At 35.5% G+C, this 24,929-nt stretch overlaps 1 protein-coding gene across 2 annotated transcripts in view; it reads right to left on the bottom strand.

Moving 5' to 3' along the window:
• The window catches only part of FAM174A (family with sequence similarity 174 member A), a 29,868-nt gene that overhangs the window by 3,787 nt on the left and 1,152 nt on the right, over positions 1-24,929 (bottom strand). Inside the window, exon 2 of one of the 2 annotated variants that reach the window (XM_036020588.1) lies at positions 8,070-8,219. In XM_036020588.1, coding sequence (XP_035876481.1) covers positions 8,081-8,219 — 139 coding nt within the window. In that variant the 3' untranslated portion in view covers positions 8,070-8,080. The remainder of the gene's footprint in view (positions 1-8,069; positions 8,220-24,929) is intronic. The other variant, XM_028518896.2, reaches the window with a different exon arrangement.

Raw genomic sequence — 24,929 nt, 5'->3', positions numbered from 1 at the left:
TCCTGATAAAGAGGTAGACGTGGCGTGATTCTTGCCCACCACCGTCTTGTTGCCTGGAACACGGTTGTGATGGATGAAACTACAGCAGCCATATGAACCAGGACAGGACAAGCATGAGGAAATGCTTGAGAAAGCTGTATAGATGTAGACTTGGCCATCAAATAGCCATTGAATTGATCCCAGGGGCCAGTTACTGCAGACTGCTTAGAACGTTGGGAAAATGTTTGAGTCTTTGTAATTCCAGGTTCTCTATGACCAGTAGTAAAAATTAGTCAAACTTAGAGAAGCATAGACTGGTGGCTGACAGGAGCTGAGAGAAGAAAACAGGGAGTTGCTATTCAGCTGTTATAAAGTACCAGTTAATGCAAGACGAATACATTCTGGAGATATGTTGAACAACCTTGTGCCTACAGTTAACAATACTTATTGTGCACCTAAAATTAAGAGGGTAGATCTCATGTTAAATATTCTTTCCACAATAAACAAATGCCATGCTTTCTATGAGGTAAAGCAAGTGCTTAATATTAACATATTTTACAGAAAATCTAAGTTTGAGTATTTTTCAAGCTTCAAGAATGCTCTGTCTCTACACATTCTACAATGATACAATAATTTTAAAAAGATATTCTTTTCAAGAAAACTTAAAAGCCAACTTGGGAATCTGAAACTATCAAAATGGTTATAAAATCAAATCAAATTTGAAAGAAAAAACTATCCTAGTGCAGTTAAGAGCATTGTTATTTTTTTTGTTCATTTAAATAAATTTGCAAATACTAGATTCCTGGAGTTATTTCTCTTCCCAGGTCTTCTTATAGTAGATACAATGCCTGTGAATTTTTTAGAATAAACACAATCTCAGAGCACTGCGAAAGGTTAATGCCTTAAGAACTGTGTTTAGGGCTTTTGCTGCCCATAAAATTGAGGTCCTGGTTCGTGTATTGTCTTAACCCCATTCACATAAATCAGCCTTCAGGGTGGTCATGCTCTGCCACTCATGTCCATCTCTCCCACTATATTCCTCAGAGAGTTGGCAGTCCCGACACAGTAGAATATAAATCCTGAACCAAACAAGTAAGCATTTCATTAAATAAAGTACTATATAAACAGAAACCTATAATTAAACTATTGTGTAAGAGTTTTCATTTAATAGAATTAGTTTAAACCAGATCAATTAAACACTTTTGCTCTAGGTCTGTGCTATCCTACACACTAGCCACTTGCCACATCTGGGAATTTAAAATTTCAATTTATTAAAATTCAATAAAATAAAAAATTCAGTTCCTCAGTCACATTAGTCACATTTCAAGGGCCACATATGACTAGGGGCTATTAAATTAGACAGGGCAACTCCAGACCATGCACTGGGATGAGACAATAGTATTACCAGTTAGAATTTAATGGAAGGTGACTTGACTGGAGGTAGTGAACACACAATACAATGTATAGATGATGCATTATAGAATTGTACACTTGAAATCTATATAATTTTATTAACCAATGTTACCCCAATACACTAAAAAAAACTAAAATGGTTCTAAACTACAAGCTATATTTAAAAATAAAAAAAAGAATTTAATGTTACATAGCATTTGTTAAAATAATATACAAATGATTCACATTCCTATCCAATAAGCATACTGTGATGTCTAATTATTAATGGAGCAAGACAAACTTTCTTCTAAGATTCAATGTCTGCAGAAAAAGTAAAACATACAAAAAATCCCACATGAAGGCTTATCTGGTTAAGTAATGACAAAGAACACCACTATCCCCTTCAGGTGCATCAAGCTCATCTGAATAACAGTGTTTATTCTGATAATGTTGTGCTCTACATTAAAAGCAGTGTTTTAAAAATTAAAACTATTTTCAAATTGATAATTGTTTAAATAAAATTTTCTCAAATAGGCTTTCTGGTTAAATACTTAAATTGAAACTGCTTTCTGATTCTGATACACTGCCATTAAAACCCATAAAATATGTTCTGGCTAAGTAACATTGAGTACAAATGCAATAAACACATACAATGTGATATTAAACTTAGTGAAACAGAAGTAGCTAAAGTGCAAATTTAGATTTTTCTTTAAAAATTACAAACATGGCAAAAATTATTAAAATAGTCTTGAAGTGATATTACTAGCTTAATAATTTTACTATTCAGTAGAAATCAAAACAGCAAGAAAGCACTGTTCCCATTTTTTGTGTTGTAAAGCATGGTTTCAAAAATGCATTTTTAGAGGCTAGTTATGAGTATTTGTTTCCAATATTTTTGAATTGTATTAAATATATAAAATGTTTCACTTGAGGAAAATGAAGGTAATTTTTAGTCAGTATATACTCTGATTCCTCATCAAATTTTTGGTCTGAGAGGGCTGAAACAATGAAAGAATTGGTATTTGTGTTTTACTTTTATAACTCCTTTGTGCAAAATGTTCCCAAAACTAAATACCTCTACTTTAAAAATCAGGATATCAATTATCAAATTCAAGGTAAATTATATTAACCAAGGTGCTCAAGTTATTTTTTTTCTACAATGTACATATTTTCCCAACTTGACTGTATTAACCTCAGTGCTTAAATTTCTAGATATAGTGGTAATGGTGGTTGCTAACTCCTTAATATCCATTCAATCCCAAAAGATAATTCTGAGCTAATCATGGTACTTTGATTTTTCTTCCCAGGGTTTACTTTAGAAATGACCACATGACCAATGATATGGAAAACAAAAACAACAAGAAGCAAGTCATTTCCAAAAAACAAATCTATTAAGAGTTTCTGGGGAAATTTTTCTCATTTCTAAGAAAGAGATGTTAAGAGAACTAGTCCCTAACTTCCATTGAAAGTTAGCATTCTGGGTATGATTATAGAAATTACTGGCATCATCCTATTAGTCTAAAAATGAAGCCAACACATGAAAATGGGCAGAACCAAGGTGTTCATGGAGGAAAGGAGCCAGAGGCCTGATACACTGTGCCTGGAGTCAGCCCTCTCTGTGACAACCTTCTACATGAAATAACACATTCTCTTTAGGAAGTTTACATTAAACTATATATTGGCAATTCCATGTCATCCAACCTTATACAAAGGATCAGTGAAAATAATTACCTCCAATCCTAACTACCAACTACAATCATTATTAAAATTTTGATATATTAAAAGGCACGATAAAACCTTCCGTCTCAGAAATAGCTAACTACAAAAGGATAAATTTATACTGTGATAAAATTGTAAGCAAGGAAATCCATTTACATCTCTGGAAATGACTTGCTTCCTGTTATTTTGTGGATAGAATTTAGAAAATGAGGAGGAACTAATTTTAGAAAGCACTTAAACAATGAAGGCAGCATCCATAAGCGATGATGCAACAAGAACTACCAGCCATTATACTGTGGACTAATATGTATTGCAATTGGCATGATAGGCAAATCAAAGTATTTATAATCCTCATCTTCAGGGTCTTCATTTGAAAATGAGTCACAGCGGGTACTGGTATAGATAAAAAATGAACAGAATTTATAATTATTCTCTTCATAGTTCTCTTCATAGATATAAATCAAATAAGTATTTAATAAATGGAATGAGTGTGCAGGAAGAGAAGTCTAACTCATTAAATCTAGCTGAGCCTCAGTTTTCCTGTCTTTAAAATGAAAGCAACAGGAAATACTTCACAAGACTGTCTTGATTTCATATAGTGCATGTAAGGAACCTGGTACAATGTCTGGTACATACTGCACTGAAGTAGATACTTACTAACAAGTGACTATTAAATCATCCCTATGGTAGTTCTGTTACCCAGTTCTCTCCAGACTTCTCCCTGGACTCAGTAACAGGACCCCTGACCTTATCCCTCTAAAGGCATTTGACCACCATTATCCATTCCATGGTTCCTCCTACCATTTATATGGCTGTTCTGGGAAACCCTGGTGAAAGTCCCCTTCCAGGACCCCCCAAAACCATTAGTCTAATCTCCATATATGCATTGATTTTTCATCTTTATTGGGAGAAACAAATAGCATTACACATGATTATCATGTGTTACTGAAGTGAATTACAATAAGATCTATATGCCTCTTTCCCATAAGATAAATTTGAACAGTTAAATAAATTGATGTCACAATGTATGTTTAATCTCTACTATTGACATCAGACCAGAGAGAGCTACTCACTGAATCAGCTTCAAATGAATTAAGGAATTTGGACTGTATATACCCGCACAGAAAATAATCTCTAAGTTACAGAGGGTGAGGATCATTTGTAAATATGGAACAAATATTGAAGTTGGAAAGTCATTATTTTGCAACTATAACAGTGAAGATCAGAACAGGCAAAAATGATGAATGAGTGCTAAACCTGGGGGAAATTTTAATATATTTCCCCATTTAATATATTTCCTTGTTAGCTGCAAAGGAAAAAAAGCAATAACATACTAGAGAAACTGGATAAAACCTAGAACAGGTGCATCAAAATCACCACTGCTAATAAAGGACAGATGAACGTCACATGTCTTCAGATGTGGTATCTTGAGGAGGAGGAAGGATGATCTGTATAGTATTTCAGCTAAGGATGCATAACCTGAATCTATGATGATGAATTATGATGAAACACCAGAACATCAAATAAACATGAAATGAAGGAGATGCATTCTTTTGTATCTATATTACGAGAGAGAACATACAAGAGAATTACATAAAATATTAATAGGTGAATCTACATAAGAAATTACAGGATGTTCTTTGTACTACTTTTATTCTTTTAACTTTTCTGAAGACTTTAAATTATTCACAAACAAAAGTTTTTTTTTAAAGTAAAGCACAAATATATGCTCTTTGAAGAAACAAAAATCAGACAGCATAGAAAAATACAGAAAGAAAAATGAAAATAAAAATGAACTGTCAAACTCCACATCTCACCTTTCCCTCACTAGAAGTTAAGTGCCACACATCAGGATTTCTTTTTCTTTTTCTTTTTTTTTCTGTTTTGTTGCTCTAATGTGTCCCAAACACCTAGACCAGTACCTTGCACTGGATAGTTGTAATATAAATAGCTGCTACATCTTTCATTTAATGGACAAATGAATGAATGGAGTGTGTGAATAGAAAAGCAGTAATTTGCTGTTTTTATTTTATCTAGACATCTGTACATTAAAGTTCTTTTTCCTAAGATTTTTTTTCAAGTAAATATGGTCATACTACTAAAAAACTCAAGGTGATTGAGTCAGGACTTTATGGTAATTATCACTGATCATTATCATTACCCCTGAAATTTGCTTTTCTATTATTATTACCATTCCTCCCTCATTTACCCTCAAAACACAACACCTAAATCTTGTTGATAATACTGTTCAAAGCCCCTTGAATAATTTACTCCTCTCTACCTCTCTTGCTATCACTCTGGTACTGGGCACCCCATGTACTTGCCTCATCTAACCAGTCTTCCAAGTCACCTGATTCCTTATCTTAACTTTTCTGCAATGCATTGCAGAATAGCTTTTTTATACACCTTGATTGTGTTTGTCTTAAAATTTTCCAAGTGGTTTTCATAACTTGTAATTTCTAACTAATTAATATGGATCACTATCTGCCTTTTTATTCTTTGTTTTGCATTACCTATCACTTTCTTTTGTATTTGAAGCTCAAAAATCATTCATTCACTTATTCATTGTCATACATGGTAATAAATCATCTATTTAAATTCTTTTAGTCCCTTAAATGTTCTATACTCTTTTTTGTTTCTGGTACTTTGTGCCTGCTGTTCTTTTTCCAATCCCCACCCAAATACCCACTTTTCATTTTGCTAATTCCTACTAATTTTTTCAGGTCTCAATTTATATATCACTTCCAAGAGGACTTTCTGGACTATTAACTTTTGGTTAAGTGTTCCATGCCCCTGCTATAAGTTCTTATACCACCCTATACTTATTCTTTCTCTGTTTATGTAACTCTGATTAATGCGCAGCTCCCTAATAGAATGCAAGATTGATGAAGTGTGGGGTAAACATTAGAGGAATGTCTGTGTGAGCCAGGATGCAGACTAAAAGATGGCTATGGGTAATTGTATCTTAATAAAACTGACCCCTTCTTAATGTCTCTTCTCTCTTCATCTCTCCTAGGCCACCTTCCTCCCTACTACAAGAAGTATTATTCTGCCCTGGTCAGGTGGCTCAGTTGGTTGGAGCATCATCCTGAATAACTAAAGGTCGTATATTCGATTACCAATTAGGGCACATCCCTAGGCTGGTGCATGTGTGGGAGGCAACTGATCGATCTTTCTCTCTTACATGGATGTTTCTTTCCCCACAACCCTGGCTCCTTCCTCTCTGTCTAAAAAATCAATAAAAATATATATCCTCAGGGGAGGACTTAAAAAAAATGATGTGTTATTCTACAACACAGACCTGATTATCTGATTACATAGACTCCAGACAGCATCAATAGTTCTCCAATGACAGCATGGTAACACCTAACTCCTTGGTAGATCACAAAACTGTGTAATTTCCCTCAGAAGGACTTGCACATCTGTGTCCTTCAGAGCTGGTCCTCCCAATCCTGCCTGTAGAAATACATGTGCACACACAACAGGCTATATTCTGGACACTTTCTGCTGTACTTTCTGAACTACCATCCTCCACAACTACTAAACTTTAGGTAGTCACTGCTGCCTACAACTAACTTTGTCTTTAGTCAAGCCTACTTGAAATATATTAACCGGGGTTCAAATTCATTTCCTCTTTGGAAACTACCCTGACTTCCTAAGTTAACAACTTCCTTTTTGGTCTTCCCTTTCTGTGTAGTACAGGAGAGACGCCCACATACACTTAGTTTTTAAGAATACTGTGAATACTATGCCCTTTAAATACTGTAGAAATTGTGTAAAAAATTAAAAGAAGTTAATAACCATATATAAGTGAGACTCCACCACCACCTTATTCAATGGGAACCTCCTGTAGGGTGAGCCCAAAATCATAGAAATGATGTGCCATTCCTTCTGTCAGTCTGCTTCCAACCGTATTTCATATTATTCTTACTGTGATTTCTAATGTATCAAGATAAGTCTTTGTTACATACAATAGTTCTTAAATGCATGCCAGCTACTTTCTCTGGTTTACACTGAAGAAGCAGAGAGCCACTAGCAGTATTTGACTTAATAGGAATTGTGTAATACTTCACAGGCAGTTTAAGGGTTTTTCAGAATACACATTCAAATATTCTAAAATTTTCATGTAATGTATTTTATTCTGGTTAGTTTTCTCTAAGAGACTGAGTCTGTAATGAACAGATGAAATCATTTTGTTAATGTTTACATATCCAGTCTCTGACTCTATTCTAACTGTACAACTGACATTTCAAATATTCATTTTTATTAAATGAACTACCAGCAACTAAAAGGTCATACAGATATACTTTAATAGACATATTATTGTTGAGTCCTTTTTCTTAAATCCCAGATTTCTGTACTCTGCATTTGTGCCTCATTATAACTCCTTTATCGAAATAATTACCCCTCTATCCAAATGTCCTTCCCTATTGAAATGAATCTTTACTGCCTCCTTCCTTCATTCATCTGCATTGAAAGAAATTCTTTATTCATATAATTTCACTTATCCAAACTTCCCAGGAAAGATCTTACCACTCAGTAAGGCTAGATCTGAGAAATGACATAGCTACACTACCAGGCCATATACCATTAGTCCCACAGTTTTGCCAGGAAATACTGCAAACAGAGTAACCCAGACTAACACCGAAACATCTTCAGAATGCAGTGATAAAATTAACTTTACTATCTCCCTCGGACACACACACAGGGTTGATAAATACTATCAGGATACAGCAGTTAAAAGAGGAAATCTGTACAAGATGTACAATAAAGATTTCTTTGGAGGATGGTATTCTATTGTTCATGTTTGGCTTAATAAAGCAATGTGAATGTGAGCTATTGGTTGGGGACTACAAAGAACTTCATTAAAAAAGAACTGAGTGAAATCATTTAGGATAAAAACTAAATATTAAATAAAATTCTACTTTATTTGTTGAATTTACTGGTCCAGGACTCACCTCCTCATTCACGAAATTAAACTGCTCAACACTCACCTTCGAGGATGATTGGCATCGAACAGTGTGTTATCGTCATCCTCATCATCTTGTTCTAAAGGTGTCAGTTCCATGTTTTCTATGTTAGTGTCCAGAACGCCGTATCTCCTAGTCTTTCGGTTTCTTCTTCGCATCCTATTAAATACATATATTAACGAATACAAATTATTTGAATATGGTGCAGATGATCCTTATATTTATTTGTAAATTAGGAATAAATTATCCCCTCTTTTTCTGGCCCAGGAGACTCTCAATATGAGAATAATTACATTTCAGAAGTTCAGCGTAGGTTATTTAAGAAACAAAGCCTACTCCCACTCACCATTTCTTCTGTCTGACATACCCTCATTCCTCTCTGTCAAGTTCGGTGTTGACTGATCCTCCTTTAAGTCTTAGTTCAGGTACCGTATTTTTACTGAAGTCTCTGGTCCAACCTTCTCCCCACCTTTTCCATGCAATCTTACCACCATACAGGATTATGTACTTTCAGCTCCACTAAGAAATGGTATGTGTATATGTACTCAGTTCCCAGCTGGGTAGCTTACAACCCTGGCTGTACATCAGAACCACCTGGAGCATTTTAAAAAGCTCCATATTCAGGCCATACCACCACACAATTAAGTCAAAATTTCCAAATACAGAAACTAAACATCAATATGTTGTTCCGGTTCTACAAGTGATTCCAGCTTCCTAGATCAGTGGTTCTTGAAGTGTGGTTTCCAGGATCAGCAGAATCACAAACACCTAGAACTATTAGAAATGCAGATCTTCATGTCCATCCACACCTAATAAATAAGAAATTTTGAACTTGGAAACCCAAAACACACTGTTTTAACAAACACTCCATGTGAGTTTGATGTATGCAAATTTTGAGAACTACTGCTCTAGAGGAATGGAAATATTTTAGGATGCTAAACATGATCTGTATACATATGAAAAGGTCTCATGTTTTAAAACTATATTCTCTGCTTTTCTCAAATAACTTGTTCTTTTCCTTTAAATTCTTTACATCGGTTTGCATTTATATGTGCTTCTGTATATGACTGTTAATTTGCCTGTCTTTCCCACTACATTTCCTGAGGGCTGCAACCATGACTGTCTTGCTCACCACTGTATGACTACAATATGTCTAGTACAGTGTGTGGCTGATTAACACACACTTCAAGTGTTGTTAAGTGTCTGAGTGATACCATATCAATGCCTACGTCATTTTTTATGCAACAACCTTAACTCCACACAAAGGAACATATGTCACACAAGTATCTATGGCAGTTTAAAAACAATACAGAAGGTATTTCAGCAAGTAATGGCAAATAAGGTTACTTAAATTCTGATTCAGTTAATTGGATGTAATTAAGTATGACAAGAAATCCTACGACTGTGGCATCGACTATAAAAAGCGATACAAACCTCTGCAAGCATGACAATAAGAACCCTGCGAAACAAACTGTCCTACGCATACAAACATACACTCAGGAAATGTTAGAGTCTTACTGAGTATCAGGCATTGTGCTGGCTTCTGGGTATAAAGTACCTTGGCTCAGTGATAAAAATTTCAAAAACATGACTATTCCTGGATAAAAATCAAGATAATCCCCACTAATCGCTACCTATATATCTATCCTTATGCCCACCCAAAGGTACTGAAACAGAAAACAGAGATTTAAGAATACTACAGTAGTTTGCCCTGGCTGGTGTGCCTCAGTGGATTGAGTACTGGCCTGTGAACCAAAGGGTTGCTGGTTCGATTCCCAGTCAGGGCACATGCCTGAGTTATGGGTCAGGTCCCCCATTTGTTGGTGTGGGAAAGGCAACCACACATTGATGTTTCTCTCCCTCTCTTCCTCCTTCCCTTCCCCTCTCTCTAAAACTAAATAAAATCTTAAAAGAAATAGTACAGTATTTAAAGCTATAAATGTAACCAAAGAAAAAGTTAATACTAATATAAGAACTAGCAATATAAGGTAGATCAATAGTAGCATAAGCTGGTCTTTCTTATACAGCAAAAAATTAAACATTTAAATTATTAACAAACATGTATGTGTGTGCATGTTTGTATCTGTGGGTGTGTGTGCACATACACACACATGCTCACACATGTGCCACATAGACCAGAGATTTAAACTTTTTCTGTAAAGGGTCAGATAGTAAACGCCTTCGACTCTGTAGATCATAGTGTCTGTCACACATTCATATTAATTGATTTGTTGTTTTGATTTCTAACTATCTTTTAAAATGTAAAACAAAAAAAATTCCTGGCTGATAGGCCTTAAAATAAAGTTCAGCAGACTAAATTTACCCTATGGATCACCATTTGCCAACCTCTGATTTAGGTTTATGAAAGTAATTCTAAATCTAATTCTAAATTCTAATTCTGACAGAAAAACTAAGAACAGAAATGATGAAAGTAATGGCTCTGGAATCAGAAATAAAAAAAGAACAAGGGTGTTCTGGTTCACTATTGGTCATTTTGAACCACATGATTTAATAACACTTGTATGTATTCTTTTGATTTGAAAAGTTAACGAAGCTACTTGGCAACAAAAGTTAAGGATAGTCAGAGTTATAATTTCTTCTCTTTCCTTTTGCCAGTTTGTTCAATTTTCTAAACCACATGGCTTTCTAAACATTCATCTTCAGTCAACAAAATATGAAATTAATGTCATGGGAAATTATTTTTTGAAATAAAACGGATTATGCCAGATTATATATTATATATCAAACAGTCCATATTTTAATAACCTGGTCATTGCAGGTCATAAAATACCTTGAATAATATGAACAGAGAGCTTACGGGCTTTTAACATGTATCTCAGAGGCCACTCTTCTCCACTGCCAAGGTATTCATCATAGCTTGAATAAATTCCCAATCTTTCAATAAGTGGCCAAACAAATCTGCCTAATAAATAATACGATTTCCTCTCTCTGTGTACAGAGTAAACATTTGACTGGGCTTTGTGAGTACTCTAATGTTTATGCTAGCTTGTATTGTCCTTTAATCGAGTATATAAATATCTTCTAAACATAAATCCAAGCTCTTGAAAATCAAGAAACTACTTCAAATACAAAGATAGTGAGTGCACTGTTATACATCAAATAAATGGGGGAATGCAGATCAATTTAAATTAATTTAGTATTTTAGTAAATGTTACTAATTCACATAAGAATAAGTCAAATAAAGAAAACTGTATAGTGTTTTAATACAATTTAAACTTAAAATGAGTTTCCCTAAAAATGTCTTTCCTAAATCCAAACATGTAGGCAGTGATGGCAACACGGTCGTGACAGCTGCATGGCCATGCAAACATCAAATACATTGTAATAACACACATGTCCCTATATATGTTGGTTTTTTTCAAGGAAGGTCAAAAACACCTGTAACACTTTAAAATTACTGGGCAGATTCAATAAACCATCTACTTAAAACACTAACAAACACTATGTGTATAATACAATACAAATAAAAATATACTGAATATACGGAACACGTTATTTTAAGAAGTTTATTTTTAAATGAATATTCAGAGGACTTAAACTTCTACTATGCTTTTTGCTTTTTACAGCAAGTGTACAAGAAAAGAACAGGAACACCAAAATTAGGCAGAGAGGTGGGAACCTTAAACAGACTTCTGCCATAAACTTTTCTATTATTTTTTATTTCTCAATTACAGTTGACATTCAATATTATTTATATTAGTTTCAGGTATACAGCATAATGGTCAACTATGTAAGTTATGAAATGATCCCCCAATAAGTCTAGCACCCACCTGGCACCACACATAGTTCTTGTAATATTATTGACTATATCCCCTACGCTGTATTTACATCTCTGTGACTGTTTTGTAACTGCCAATTTGTACTTCTGGATCCCTTCTCCATTCTCACCCAGCTCCCCGACATCCTTCCCACCTGGCAACCTTCACTTTGTTCTCTGTATCTCTGAGTCTGTTTCTGTTTTGTTTGCTAAATTTGTCAGTATTTTATTCAAAAAAGTAAAGGAGGCTTTAAATTCATGCAATTTTAACAGCTTGGTTCTTTTCCTACAAATAATTGTTTCCATTAAGCTCATGATACCCAAAACTTGCCTAGATGTGTTGATAATATACACGTAATTTACAGACATGCACACTTTTCTACTTGACATAGTAAATGTATATCACAATCTGAACACAAACTTTGTTGGCTCTTGGTTAACAAAAAAACAGGGACTTTATGCATAGAGAGGGAAATATGGAGACCTAAAAGGGCAAAAGAAATTAGCTACATGGTTTATTATACTGCATTATATTCACTCATCACATGGCATGCACAGGTAAATGATTTTGATCAGACCTCTTCTAGTTAGTTATTCAAGATATTATTCAAATAGATATCCTATATAGATGCAGATTCCTCACTGTTCCATTACACTCAGGCTGGTAAGAATTATTTAAATAATATAGGAAAACTACAGTAGAAAAGTAAAACTAAACTACTAAAGTAAGCTTGATAAAATTTTATGTAAAAATGTGTAATGCCACACAAAACAAACACAACAGAATAAAACTCCATTTCATTTTACTACTCTATGAAAATAAGAAAACCGACCAAGGTAACTGGCTGTACCTATCAGACTTTATTCTTTCTTTTTCCCTTTAAACTGAATGCCTGTAGGGTATCATTAACTATGAAATAATACAAGTAATATTATTCCTTAATTTCTTCTATAGCATTTTTTAAAACTAGACTGAGGTATATTTTATTGTATATTTTATACACATGTACTCCCCCTATGTGATTAGACATAATGATAGAGCAGAGTAAATCTTAATAAAGGTACAACTACTGAAATGAAATTTTTCTCAACTGTTTTTTGCAAAGCAGTGAATTAGTAACCAATGATGGTTTTGAAACTAATTTTTTTTTTGCCATTGTGACTTAAGGAAATAAAAATTAGTGAGCCACAACATTAGCTGTCTATGACTTTCATCAAGAAATTCAACACAATTGTATATATAACATATAGTAAAAATTATTTCTCTCATCCTCATCTCTTATCACCCAAACCCAGTCCATCAGTTTTCATTTCAAGTTTTTTAATAAGTAAACACTAATAAGAGATAAAAGTATATTGTGGGTTGAATTGTGTTCCCTGAAATTCACATGTTGAAATCCTAACCTTATACTGAATTACATTCACTCATCACATGGCATGCACAGGTAAATTATCTTGATCAGATCTCTTCTACATATTCAAGTTATGACTGAAATACCTATCCTATACAGAGATTCAGATTCCTCAATATTTCATTACACTCAGGTTGTTAAGATTTCTGTTAAATAACATGTAAAAGCTACAGTGGAAAAGTCATTACTAAAGTAAGCGTGATAAAATTTTAGCATATGACTTATTTGAAGATAGGGCCTTCACAAAGCCAGTCAAGTTAAAATAAAGCTACAAACACAAAGTTCTATTAATTGTACTTCCTGAGATTCACTGAAGCTCATTTATAGTGCTCACCACTGCCATCAATTGCCTTGACTACTAAAATAGCTTCAAACCATCTTTCTCTATCTACTCTCTGGTCACCCTTTAACCTCCCCTCCATCCTCTAAAACCTCCAATAGTTTCCTACCTCACCTAGCTCTTTACATTCTGCTACACTTGCATCATCCTAGCCAGTGCCTTCTCTCATTCCCTTAGAATGGCCATGCTTTCTTTCTCTCACTGGCCTCACACTCTTCCCCACCCACCACCTTATGGTAGTGCCTATTCATCTTTCAGCTCTGGAATTTCCTGATCAACCTAGCTCCATCACAAACACCTACTGGCTTCCACAGCACTATGTACATCTCCTGTAAAGTACTTACCAAAGATGTCTTATATACTTATTTGTGTAGTTATTTGCCTGTCTTCCTAGACCATTAGCTTCACGGAAGCAGAAAACAGAGCTGTTTTTGTTCACTACTATACCCACAACACAGGCACTGGCATAAAACAGACGCCTAATAAATATGTTAAACAAATTATTTAACTGAAATATACAGACTCACAGTATATCTTGCATTTCCTCTGTAAAACAAAGATATCTATAATTTCATATGAAAATCATCACTTTAGGGATGAGAAGTCTGAAAGAACATTTATCTCCAGGAACATACCATAGCAAAATTTAGGGGAACTAGTCAATTTTTACTTTTTAAATTTTTAAAAAGATTTTGTTACTTTATTTTTAGAGAGAGGGGAAGGGAAGGAGAAAGAGAGGGAGAGAAACATCAATGTGTAGTTGCCTCTCGAGTGCCCCCCACTGGGGACCTTGCCTGCAGCCCAGGCATGTGCCCTGACTGGGAATCCATCAAGCGACTCTTTGGTTCACAGGCCCACACTCAATCCACTGAGCCATGCCAGGCAGGGTTCAATTTTTAAATTATAATATGAATAATGGTCTTTTGTACTAGAATGATTACATGAAAAATGAACTCATTCCAGGTCTCAAGAATTTGCATTTAGGATGTTTTTGGTAAAGGCCAGGTGATTATCACATACTACCCAAATTAGAACCCCCAATATTCAACTTGTACCCTGTTCTGTGGAGTTTCATTTTTATCTTTTGGGTATGAAAATTTATTATAGTGTAACATGTAGTTATCTTTTGTCTATTCACTAACGTTTGTCCTGTCAAAGGCCAAACTGAGTTTGTGCTGTTCTCTTTAACATTCTCAGCATTCTACATGGAAGCTATATCCAATGTTAGCAATATACCTGCCTTACTATACAGGATAAAATGGGTTAATTTGACTGTTTTTTATCTCTGAGGATCATTATGATTATTCTACTTTGATGCAAAGCAATGGTGCTCTCATGAACTATTGATCCCACAGTAAAGTTTTCAAACTACTGTGATTTTAAATTTCTTTAGTTTCTTTTCATAATTGTTCTAGGATCCTCTCTGTTGTCCTATCATTCAACGAGCTCTGTCACTACCACAACCTTGACCAAGTGCAGCACTAAATAGAAGATTCCTCCAACAAAGCATCCTGCCACCCACCATCTTCAGTAAAATGTTCATTGCTAACATCCAAAAGTTAAGAAAGATCAAATGTATGTTCGTCTATGTTTAAAATATTTCAATTTTGCTTTCTCTGGTAGCCCACCTGCTTGTAACACAGCACATACTATCAGTTCTTATGCTTGGATTTGTCTCTCATTTGATGGTATGCTGGTGGTTACCTCCAGGTGAAGTAAAATCCTAAGTTGTCATACAGCTTAGCTATGACGTATCCTATGTGAAATGCACACGTGGGGCACAGTGCCCTAGTGATCTCTCTGTCTGTACACGGATTTCCTAGTGTTCTCTTTCAGGCCACAAGCCTTGGGATTCGAGGCTTGATAATTCTTCTGACCTCCACTTTTGAGTTCAGCATGGGTTTATTTCTTAAGCAGCTTTAAAGTCCTATTTACAAGCTAGTATCACCCCCCACCCCTCAAGATTCACCCCAGATGGCCGTTGACTGACTCTTTGACCAACCCCTCCAGCAAATTTCTCTTATAGTCTCCTTTCCCCTGCCCCCAACCTTATTAGGTCTGCCCTCTCCCAGATTACAGTTTCAAAGGTCAGATATACATAGTATGGTACGGGGGAGGGACTGGAAGAGATACTATAGTAACCCCCCCAAATGTATTACACTTCCATTCTAGATACAAAAAACAAATCATTAAAAAAGTTACTGAGTGTACATATATGTCAAACATTAAGCTAAGGAGCTTACAAGCATTACCTGATGTAATTCTCATAATTATTCTATAAGTACCCTCATTTTAAATATAGAAAGGAAGAGCTTGGAAAAAATTATGGTAGAGCTTGGGTTCAAATACAAGCAATCTGACTCCCAAGCCTTGGCATTTAAACATCAAACCATACTGTATTCCTACTGATTCAAAGTAATTTTAATCAAGGTCACAAAAGTGACTACCAAGACAGTCTTCTGATCCCAATACCTTACATTATACCAGATTGGGTGTATTGTTCTGGTGAACTGTATTTTTTGGTTAATCCCTTTGTGGTAAAATGTAGTAACTTGGTAGCTACTTGCATTAATAAGTACATTTTATTTATCCAACAGGAAACCCTCTTCTCCCTTAACAGGGCCACAATTTTGTTTAGATAGAAGTTGAGCCCAGCCCTAAGAGATACATAATTATCATAATAATTGGTATAAACTAATCCTGAAAGTATAGTTTTCCTTTCACCAATCATTGTCTAGGGTTGAATACACAGAGCAGTTCAGACAAACAGCATAGAAGGTGATGCCTCCAGTAGCAGGGTTTCTGGAAAAGATTTTTCTCCCTGATCAAAACCAAAAGAATATAGGAAGAGAAAGCCCATGTTTAGGGTCCCTTCCCTCTTTCCTGGATGAGACACTAATTGTGTAAGAATGTAATACAAAAAACTGAAGTAGCCATCCTATGGAGAGACAAGGATGGGAAAAGGCAGAACTCTTGTTAATCTCACAAAATCATTGAACCAAGCCTGAGCCTGCTCATACTCATGATAAGTAAATAACAAAAATGATAAATATTTTTATTAAAGTCACTTTTAATTGGAGTTCTATTACTTGTAGGTGAAAACCTAACCAATAAGGGCACTTAGCATCTTAGCTTCTCTGAGGTAGGCTGTCAATCTTCCACCATCCAGATATGTATTTCCTTCTGATTCTCTTCTTTTCAAGAATCTTTCAGGCAGGTTCTATTAACAATCTGTCCACCCTGAATACATCAGTCATACATTGTTGTTTTTTTTCCTCTTAGCAGTTGTCAATCAAAAACCAAAGTGCCACACACACATACATAAACCGCTAACTTCTCATAGTTTTATTCTACTTGATTTTGTCAGCTTAGCTCAATGGTCCCATCTTCATCTATATTATCATATCCTTTTCATCTTTTTCTCTCCTCAGAGCTTCAGCAGCCCAAATTTATTAAAACAACTGTTTTTATACTGGACTCCTCAGAGCCCCAGGCTTCAGTGGAAGTGTTGCCAATCAGTATAGTGTCGCTTTTAGCTAGCTTATATACTGGGGCCCTAACCCTAAAAACGATGGAAATCTCTAACACTAGAAAAAGGCACAAGGCATGTTATCATGTGACCTATCACGTCCACTGTCCCTAGTCCTGTAAGCTCTTCTGAATGGGAAGGATGGTTAATATCTTCTATTATGCAACCCCCCCCTCCACTCTCAGCTACAACCAGTATGATCCTGGGATGGGCACCTTTTCTAAACAAAACCTATAAATCTCTAGATTGTACTGTGATCTATGATGTAGCCTAGCCTACAAAGATAAGCCAATCAGATTATCTGCTTTAGGAAGTCCCTAAAGGAGAAAACTCATGCACACAGGTGCAAACTGGAAGATAAGACACTTTGAAAGGGTAATGGAGACTAAAGGACTCTTGGAGATACTATAACGCATTAAGAAGGATGAGGCACGGTAGACCTAAATTATAAGAAAGTAAAAAGTAGAAGCCAGAAGCTATGAAGTAGAAAAAGATACACATAGTAAATTAAGTAAGCCAGTCAAAGTGAGAAGAAAAAAGAACAGGCAATTAAAAAGTGGATAAAGTTTGTCAATTTTATATAGCAGTGATACTTTTTCAAGTGTTGGGATAGTTTTGCAATGGGTATCACTGTGTAGCCATTATAATGTACATACTTTTATAAGAAAGCATGGGGGAATAACGCAGACTGAACTGTTAAAACATTATTTATTTGCTTATTATTTTCAGTTCAGTATCAATAAAAATTTGTTTTACTATTCTGTGTAATACAAGTTCATCCCAATAAAGGAACATAAATATAATCAATCAATAATTTCAGAACTCACTGAGCAACACAGAAGGAACACCAAAAGCAGAATTCAAACTCTGGGTTCTGGAGGAGCTTGACCAATTTCCAGCTGTATGACCTTTGGTATTACCACTTCAAATGGCAGACATTACTTGTGCCTGCCAAATCTGTCACTCACACACTCACACACACTCACACACACACACACACACTTCTTTCTTCCCAGCTCTTTATATAGACTTGTTTCTAGGCTGAACCAGCCAAAAGCCCTTCTGCATTCTTTAGTCTCTCTTACCCAACCGTGACAACTGTGAAGGGCTTATGCTGAAATGGCAAACTTCTGAGGTAGAGAGATAATTTTAAAGATAGTAGAACCAATGAGAGGCTAAGTATTTTAATCAGGTCCATATAGGTTATGCTGAGGTAACAATCTCAATCTCAATGGCTTAATGCAATAAAAGTTTATTTTCCATCATGAAAATTAAGCTGCAGGCTTGGACTATCCTCCAGGACAGTTGTCCTCCATGTGATAACTCAGCAATTTGGATGGCCTTAAACGTGTAATTTTGATTAAAAATAATAATGGCCCTATACAGTAATCTCTTCCTGCTTTTATAGACTTTGCTGTGAGAAAAATGTCCTACAAAGAGGAAGGAAATGTAAGTATTAAATGAGATCTTCATACTTCTTTGTTCTATCAATAAGTAGCAATTACCCTTAAATTTCCAAATCTTCCCCACCTAACTTATACAGCAAAATAAAGAATTAACTAAGAACACTCACTCATTAGCTAACTACTTATGCAGAGCCTACAAAATGCTGTACATAATGTTCAGGAATGGGGATTTAGCAGGGAATAAGACAGACAATAAGTTTCTCATAGAGATTATATATTAATTTTAGGAAGCCTGATCTGTTCCTACGGTTACTTGCAATTAGGAATTTTTCAATTTCTAATTGTTCTTTAGAGTATTTCCAGATTCAAAGTTGACATTATTTCTAGTCACGTATTCATTATAACTGGATTAGATGAAAATAAAACAATTTGGGAGTTTAATGGATATCAAGAATATGTTACAAGTAACATATTCTCAATATCACCTCCTATCAGTTAAAGAAATTATGATTGTGGTGTATTCTTCCCTGTTGGCAAATATCACTAATGCTGGTGTGCTGTCACACACACTGTGGAAGAGGGGGGCCCAAATGGGAATTCACCAAATGAATGGTTTTCATCCCACAACATGGAAGCAAAAGGTATATGAGTTCTGAACACTGGCCAGATATTGTTAGCATCAATCAAGCTTTGGACATCACATAGCCACTAAATTTAGGACTACACTGAAGGAATAAAATAGATGCTGGTTAAAGAGTGTAGTTTTGGGGGGGCATAGTTCAGAATTTGACAGTGAACATACAACATGTTAGTGAGTCATTCAACCTAATTGGACTGAAACAACTGTAGCCTTCCAAGCTTTACAGCAGTAAAGATAGAAAATCAATGGCACTTCTGGTCAAGATGGTGGCACAGGCAGACCTGGCTCCCCTCTTCGCACAACCACATCAAAATTACAAATAAAATATTGAACAACCATCACTTGGAACCATCAAAAATCAAGCTGAATGAAAGTCTGACAGCTGCAAAATTAAAGAAACCGCATCCATCCAAACTGATAGGAGGGGCACAGATGTAGAATGGGCTGGTCTCTCACCCACATGTGGTGGCTAAAAATTGGAGAAGGATATCTCAGGATTGAGGAGTCCCAGACCCACACCAGGACTCTAGCCCAGGGCTCCAGTGCCAGGAAGAAGGGTCCCCACAACTTCTGGCTGCAAAATCCAGCAGGGATTGAGTCAGTGGAAGATACTTCTGGAGACCCAAAAAGTTTTTCTTAAAGAACTCACACACAAATTCAACTAGTCAGACTCGCTCCCTCCCAGCTGTAGCACTGGGGTAGCAGCTTGAAAACCACTAGTGGAATACAGGGAGAAACTGAAATGTCTGAGATCAAGGCAAGCAGAAGCCATTGTCCCTTTTCTAAACCCTCCTCCCCACAGAGCCCACAAGCTGATGCCATATCTGAGACTCCATCAACCTGGTTAACACTGTTTGACCTGCCTTGGAGATCCACAGAGACTCTGCCCCATTCAATTTACTGGTCCACCCAAGCTTCATTTCCATATGAATGGATGGTCTTGGCTCCTGCTTCACAACTTCTTAAATCCTATCAAACAAGCAACAGCTGGCCTCAGTAAGCCCCAAGCCTGGTATTAGCAGCAGTCAGTCTATATTCACAAATTGGCTTCCCCTGGAAATCTCCAACCTAGCAAAGTAGCAGCCATCTCAGATTGCTTTATAACACAGACAGCATGGCCCTGGAAAAATACAGGAGCAGGCTGATCTTGACCTTCACCACTAGGGAAACCCTGGGGGGGCAGCACATGTGGTGGACAGCTACAGACCATGTCAGAGTATCACCACCCTGCCCCTCCACAGAGAGCAGAGGTTGGTGATAAGTGGTCACAGCCAGTCCTTGCAGATGACTGACCTGGGTAAATCCCTCCCATTGATCTGCCAACAGCAACCAAGGCTCAACTAAAAGAGGAGGGTGTACAAAAGAGGGTGTATTCAGCCAATACAAAGGGTACACCTTGAGTACCCAGCTTGGGCGATAGGGGAGGCCATGCCACTGGACCCTACAGGACACCTACTACATTAAGCCACAATACCAAGACATGGAGTCAAAGCAGCTCTACCTAATACATAGAAAAAAACACAGGGAGGCTGCCAAAATGAGGAGACATAGAAACATGGCCCTAATAAAAGAACGGTCAAAACTCCAGAAAAAGAGATAAATGAAATGGAGATAAGCAATCTACCAGATGAGAGCTCAAAACACTGGTTGTAAAGATGCTTAAGGAACTTAGTGAAGACCTCAACAGCATAAAAAAAGATCCATTCAGAAACAAAAGATACACTAACTGAACTAAAGATACACTAACTGAAATAAAGAACAATTTACAGAGAAACAACAAAAGATTGAATGACACTGAGAATCAAATCAATTGATAGGGAACAGAAGGAAGCAAAAAACAACCAATCAGAACAAGAAAAAAGAATCCAAAAAAAATTAGCATAGTATAAGCAGCCTCTGGGACAACTTCAAGAGGTCCAACATTCACATCATAGGGGTGCCAGAAGGAGAAGAGATAGAGTAAGACATTGGAAATCTATTTGAAAAAAATGAAAGAAGACTTCCCTCATTTGGTGAAGGAAATAGACATGCAAGTCCAGGAAGCATAGACAGTCTCATAATAAGATGGATGCAAAGAGGCCCACCCCAAGACACATCATAATTAAAATGTCAAAGATTAAAGGTAAAGAGTGAGTCTTAAAAGCAGCAAGAGAGAAGTAGTTAGTGACCTACAGGGGAGTTCCCATAAGACCATTAGCTGATTTTTCAAAGAAACCTTATAGGCAAGAAGGGGCTGGAAAGAAGTATTTAAAGTCACGAAAGGCCAGAACCTACATCCAAGAGTGAACTCTATCCAGCAAAGCTATCATTTAGGATGGAAGGGCAGATAAAGTGCTTCCCAGATAAGGTAAAGTTAAAGGAGTTTCTCATCACCAAATCATTGTTATATGAAATGTTAAAGGGACTTAACTAAGAAAAAAAGATTAAAACTAGAAACAATAAAATGGCAAAAATACAAATCAATCAATGATTCGATCTAAAAAACAAACTAAGCAAACGAGAACAGAGACAGAATCATAGATACAGAGAACATTGTGATGGTTGCCAGATGGCAGGGTGTGGGGGAATGGGTAAAGAGATGAGGGGTTTAAGAAGTACAATTAGGTAGTTACAGAATAGCCATGGGGATGTAAAGTGCAGTACAGGAAATGAAGTAGCTGAAGAAGTTATATGCATGACCCATGTAAATGAACAATCGTATGGGGGTGCTGCTTGAGGGAGTGTGAGTGCTGGGTGGGGGGGGACAAAGTGGAAAAATCAGGACAACTATAAAGCATAATCAATAAAGTATAATTTAAAAAGAAGAAAATCAATGGCAATAGCATTTATATATACAGGGGTACGCAAAAGTAGGTTTACAGTATGTAAATCCATATAAACAACTGTAAACTGACTTTTGCCCACCCCATAGGTATGCATCCCAAAAATTTAACATAGACCCATAATTTACAAAAAAACGTAATATGCAGGCTACTCTGTATCTTTATAGGAACTACTATGAATCCTTGAACAACACAGTTTGAACTATGCAATTCTATTTACATGTAGATTTTTTAAAAAATATACTGTAAATGTATTTTCTCTTCATTATAATTTTCTAAACATTTTCTTTGTTTTAGCTTACTTTATTGTAAGAATATTGTGTACAATACATATAACACATGAAATATGTATTAATTGACTATGTTATCAGTAAGACTTCCAGTAAACAGTAGGTTATTCGTAGTCACGTTTTAGGGGAGTTAAAAGTCATGCCCAGACTTTCCACTACATGGGGATCCACATCCCTAACCTCCAATGTTGTTCAAGTGTCAACTGTACACAGATGGCACTAAATAACGATCACAGAGTGGAAAAAAAAAAGGATTTTTGCTTCAATTTTCTTCTATGTCAATTTTAAAGTCTCAGTTTGGTGGTAATATGACTTTATCAACTCACAAACATTTCTGAACTTCCCCTTTAAAAGAAAGTGAGTCTGGATTCGCTTGGCTTTCATGAGCAATAGTATTTAGCTCAAATAATAGTTTACACCAGTCAGTCTCAAATACTTGGTCTTGGGTTTCCTTTACACTATTAAAACTTAGGACTCCAAAGAACATATATATAGAGAGAGATACAGATGTGAATATGGATAGATATATTGAATATGTTAATTAAATATAAGAAAAATTTTAAAGATTTAATTAAAAAAACCATTGCATGGTAACATATTTTCTCATGAAAAATATATTATCAAAATGAAAGCCAAAATTGTAAAAAAATGGCATTGATTTAGATTTTTTCAAATCCCTTTAATGTTAAACAGATAGAACTAGATAGAAAATAGAGATAGAAAATGGAAAATGACAAAAAATAGAAAACTAAATTTTTGTATTTGCTTCTGCATTCCATCATTTACAATGTGTTGTTTGATTGTAGGATATGAAGAAAATCTAGGTTCACATTGACATGAACTTAGAAAAGAGAATTTTAATAGCTTTTCCAGAGGCTAGTGTTTATTCTTTTTTGCTACTACAATAAAACTCAACAAGAGGAAATTTCTTAAAAGTTAGTTGTAATGTGGAATTTGAAACTCTATCAGTGAACTTCTTGTACCCTATCTACTTGTAGGAGAATGTACTATTTTGAGAATAGTTTTCATCTTACAGATTACCTGAAGAGGTCTCAGAGAGCCCTCTTTCAACTGCCTCCTCAGGGTTCCTTGTATTACATATCCAGAACTGGTAGTTTACACAGTACTTTTCAAAATCAGCTGTTTAAACGAATCAATGTTGGTTTCCCATTCATAAAATAAACAGATTTTTAAAGGAAACTTTAGTTTAAATAAATGCATTTAAAGAAATGTATGAAATAATAGAAGGTTAGTAGTTATGGGAAAAAATATCAAGGTTGGAAAACAATAAACTGGTATATTCCCACAAATCTACCATCTACTCCATTTTATAAAGGAGGAAAACTCCCTTAGCTCTCCCATTGGCTGGCTCCTTCTAACGATGACATCTTGGCTTTATATATCAGCTCTTCAGAGGGGGTCCCCAAGTAACCCACTTAAAGAGGTTTTATTACAGGTTTTTCCAAATCAATCCTATTACGTGGTTGGAATATTTTAATACCATGAATGACGCCATAAACAATTCTGTGTCAGTAACAAAGGAATGCATCAAATGGAGGTTACTGATAACAATAACAAATGTCACTAATTGGATTATATAATTCTTTTTCTACATGATAAGGCATTAAGGGTAGTAGAAAAAATAAATGGCAATCATCTACTTTTATTCTTAACACAGTACTTACAACATAATGATCTGGTTTACTTAATTAGAAGGTTATCATTAGTCAGGATACAGGCACCTTAATTGGAAAAATATCAAACAAAGCAATGAACTGTACTTCTGGGTCAGCTTCCTCATAGGTAAAGGGAAAGGTGTCATTTAAGTGATATGTGTTCCAAATCTGAAATTTATATAACCACACAATCGAGCATCCTATAGTAAGGCTTTAAAAGCTGTTCATTTTGGCCCAGGCTGGGTAGTTCAGTTGGTTAGAGTGTTGTCCACATAAGCCAGGATTTCAACTGTGATTCCCAATCAGTGTACATGCAAGGACGAAACAATGAACACATAATTAAGTGGAACAACAAACTGGCGTTCTCTCTCTCCCTTGTTTTCTTTCCCTAAAAAATAAAATGTTTATGTCATAATCTTATGACATGTTATAAAAGTGTTTGTCATAAATTATTGAATGGCAGAATTATTATTTATAGGTGAATTCATTTTAGAAGGGTTTATGTGAAATATCAGATTGATCCATACACTAATTAAAATATTTGTAAATTTAAAGTCAATATATCAATACTTACAGTTTTGTTAGGATACTAAACATTTGCTCTAATATTAAAAGTAGATCATATTTATGACATTTTCTTCCTTTGCTGCAGAGATTATTAGGTTTCCATCTTACCATGCAGCTGATAACACTTTGCACTGAAATACTTTGTGACATGAAAGGTAAAGGCTAAATGTTTCTGATTAATAAGGAGTATGACACAGATTGAACCATACAAAATCGTCACTTTTCCAGGTCAAAACTGGTGGAATATAGGAACATACAATCTAATTACTGGGAGGGTAGATTAAAAGCCAATGCTAAGAAACCACGGTTAAGGAAGAAATTTTCTTCTTTTATATTTTATAAAATAACCATAAGAGCCTTCAGCAATATTACTCCACTCAAATAAATATTGATTTCTTATTAAGTGGAG

This window comes from Phyllostomus discolor, chromosome 3, assembly GCF_004126475.2.
Source record: "Phyllostomus discolor isolate MPI-MPIP mPhyDis1 chromosome 3, mPhyDis1.pri.v3, whole genome shotgun sequence".
NCBI classification, from domain to species: domain Eukaryota; kingdom Metazoa; phylum Chordata; class Mammalia; order Chiroptera; family Phyllostomidae; genus Phyllostomus; species Phyllostomus discolor.
This window is presented reverse-complemented; position numbering and strand designations above follow the sequence as displayed.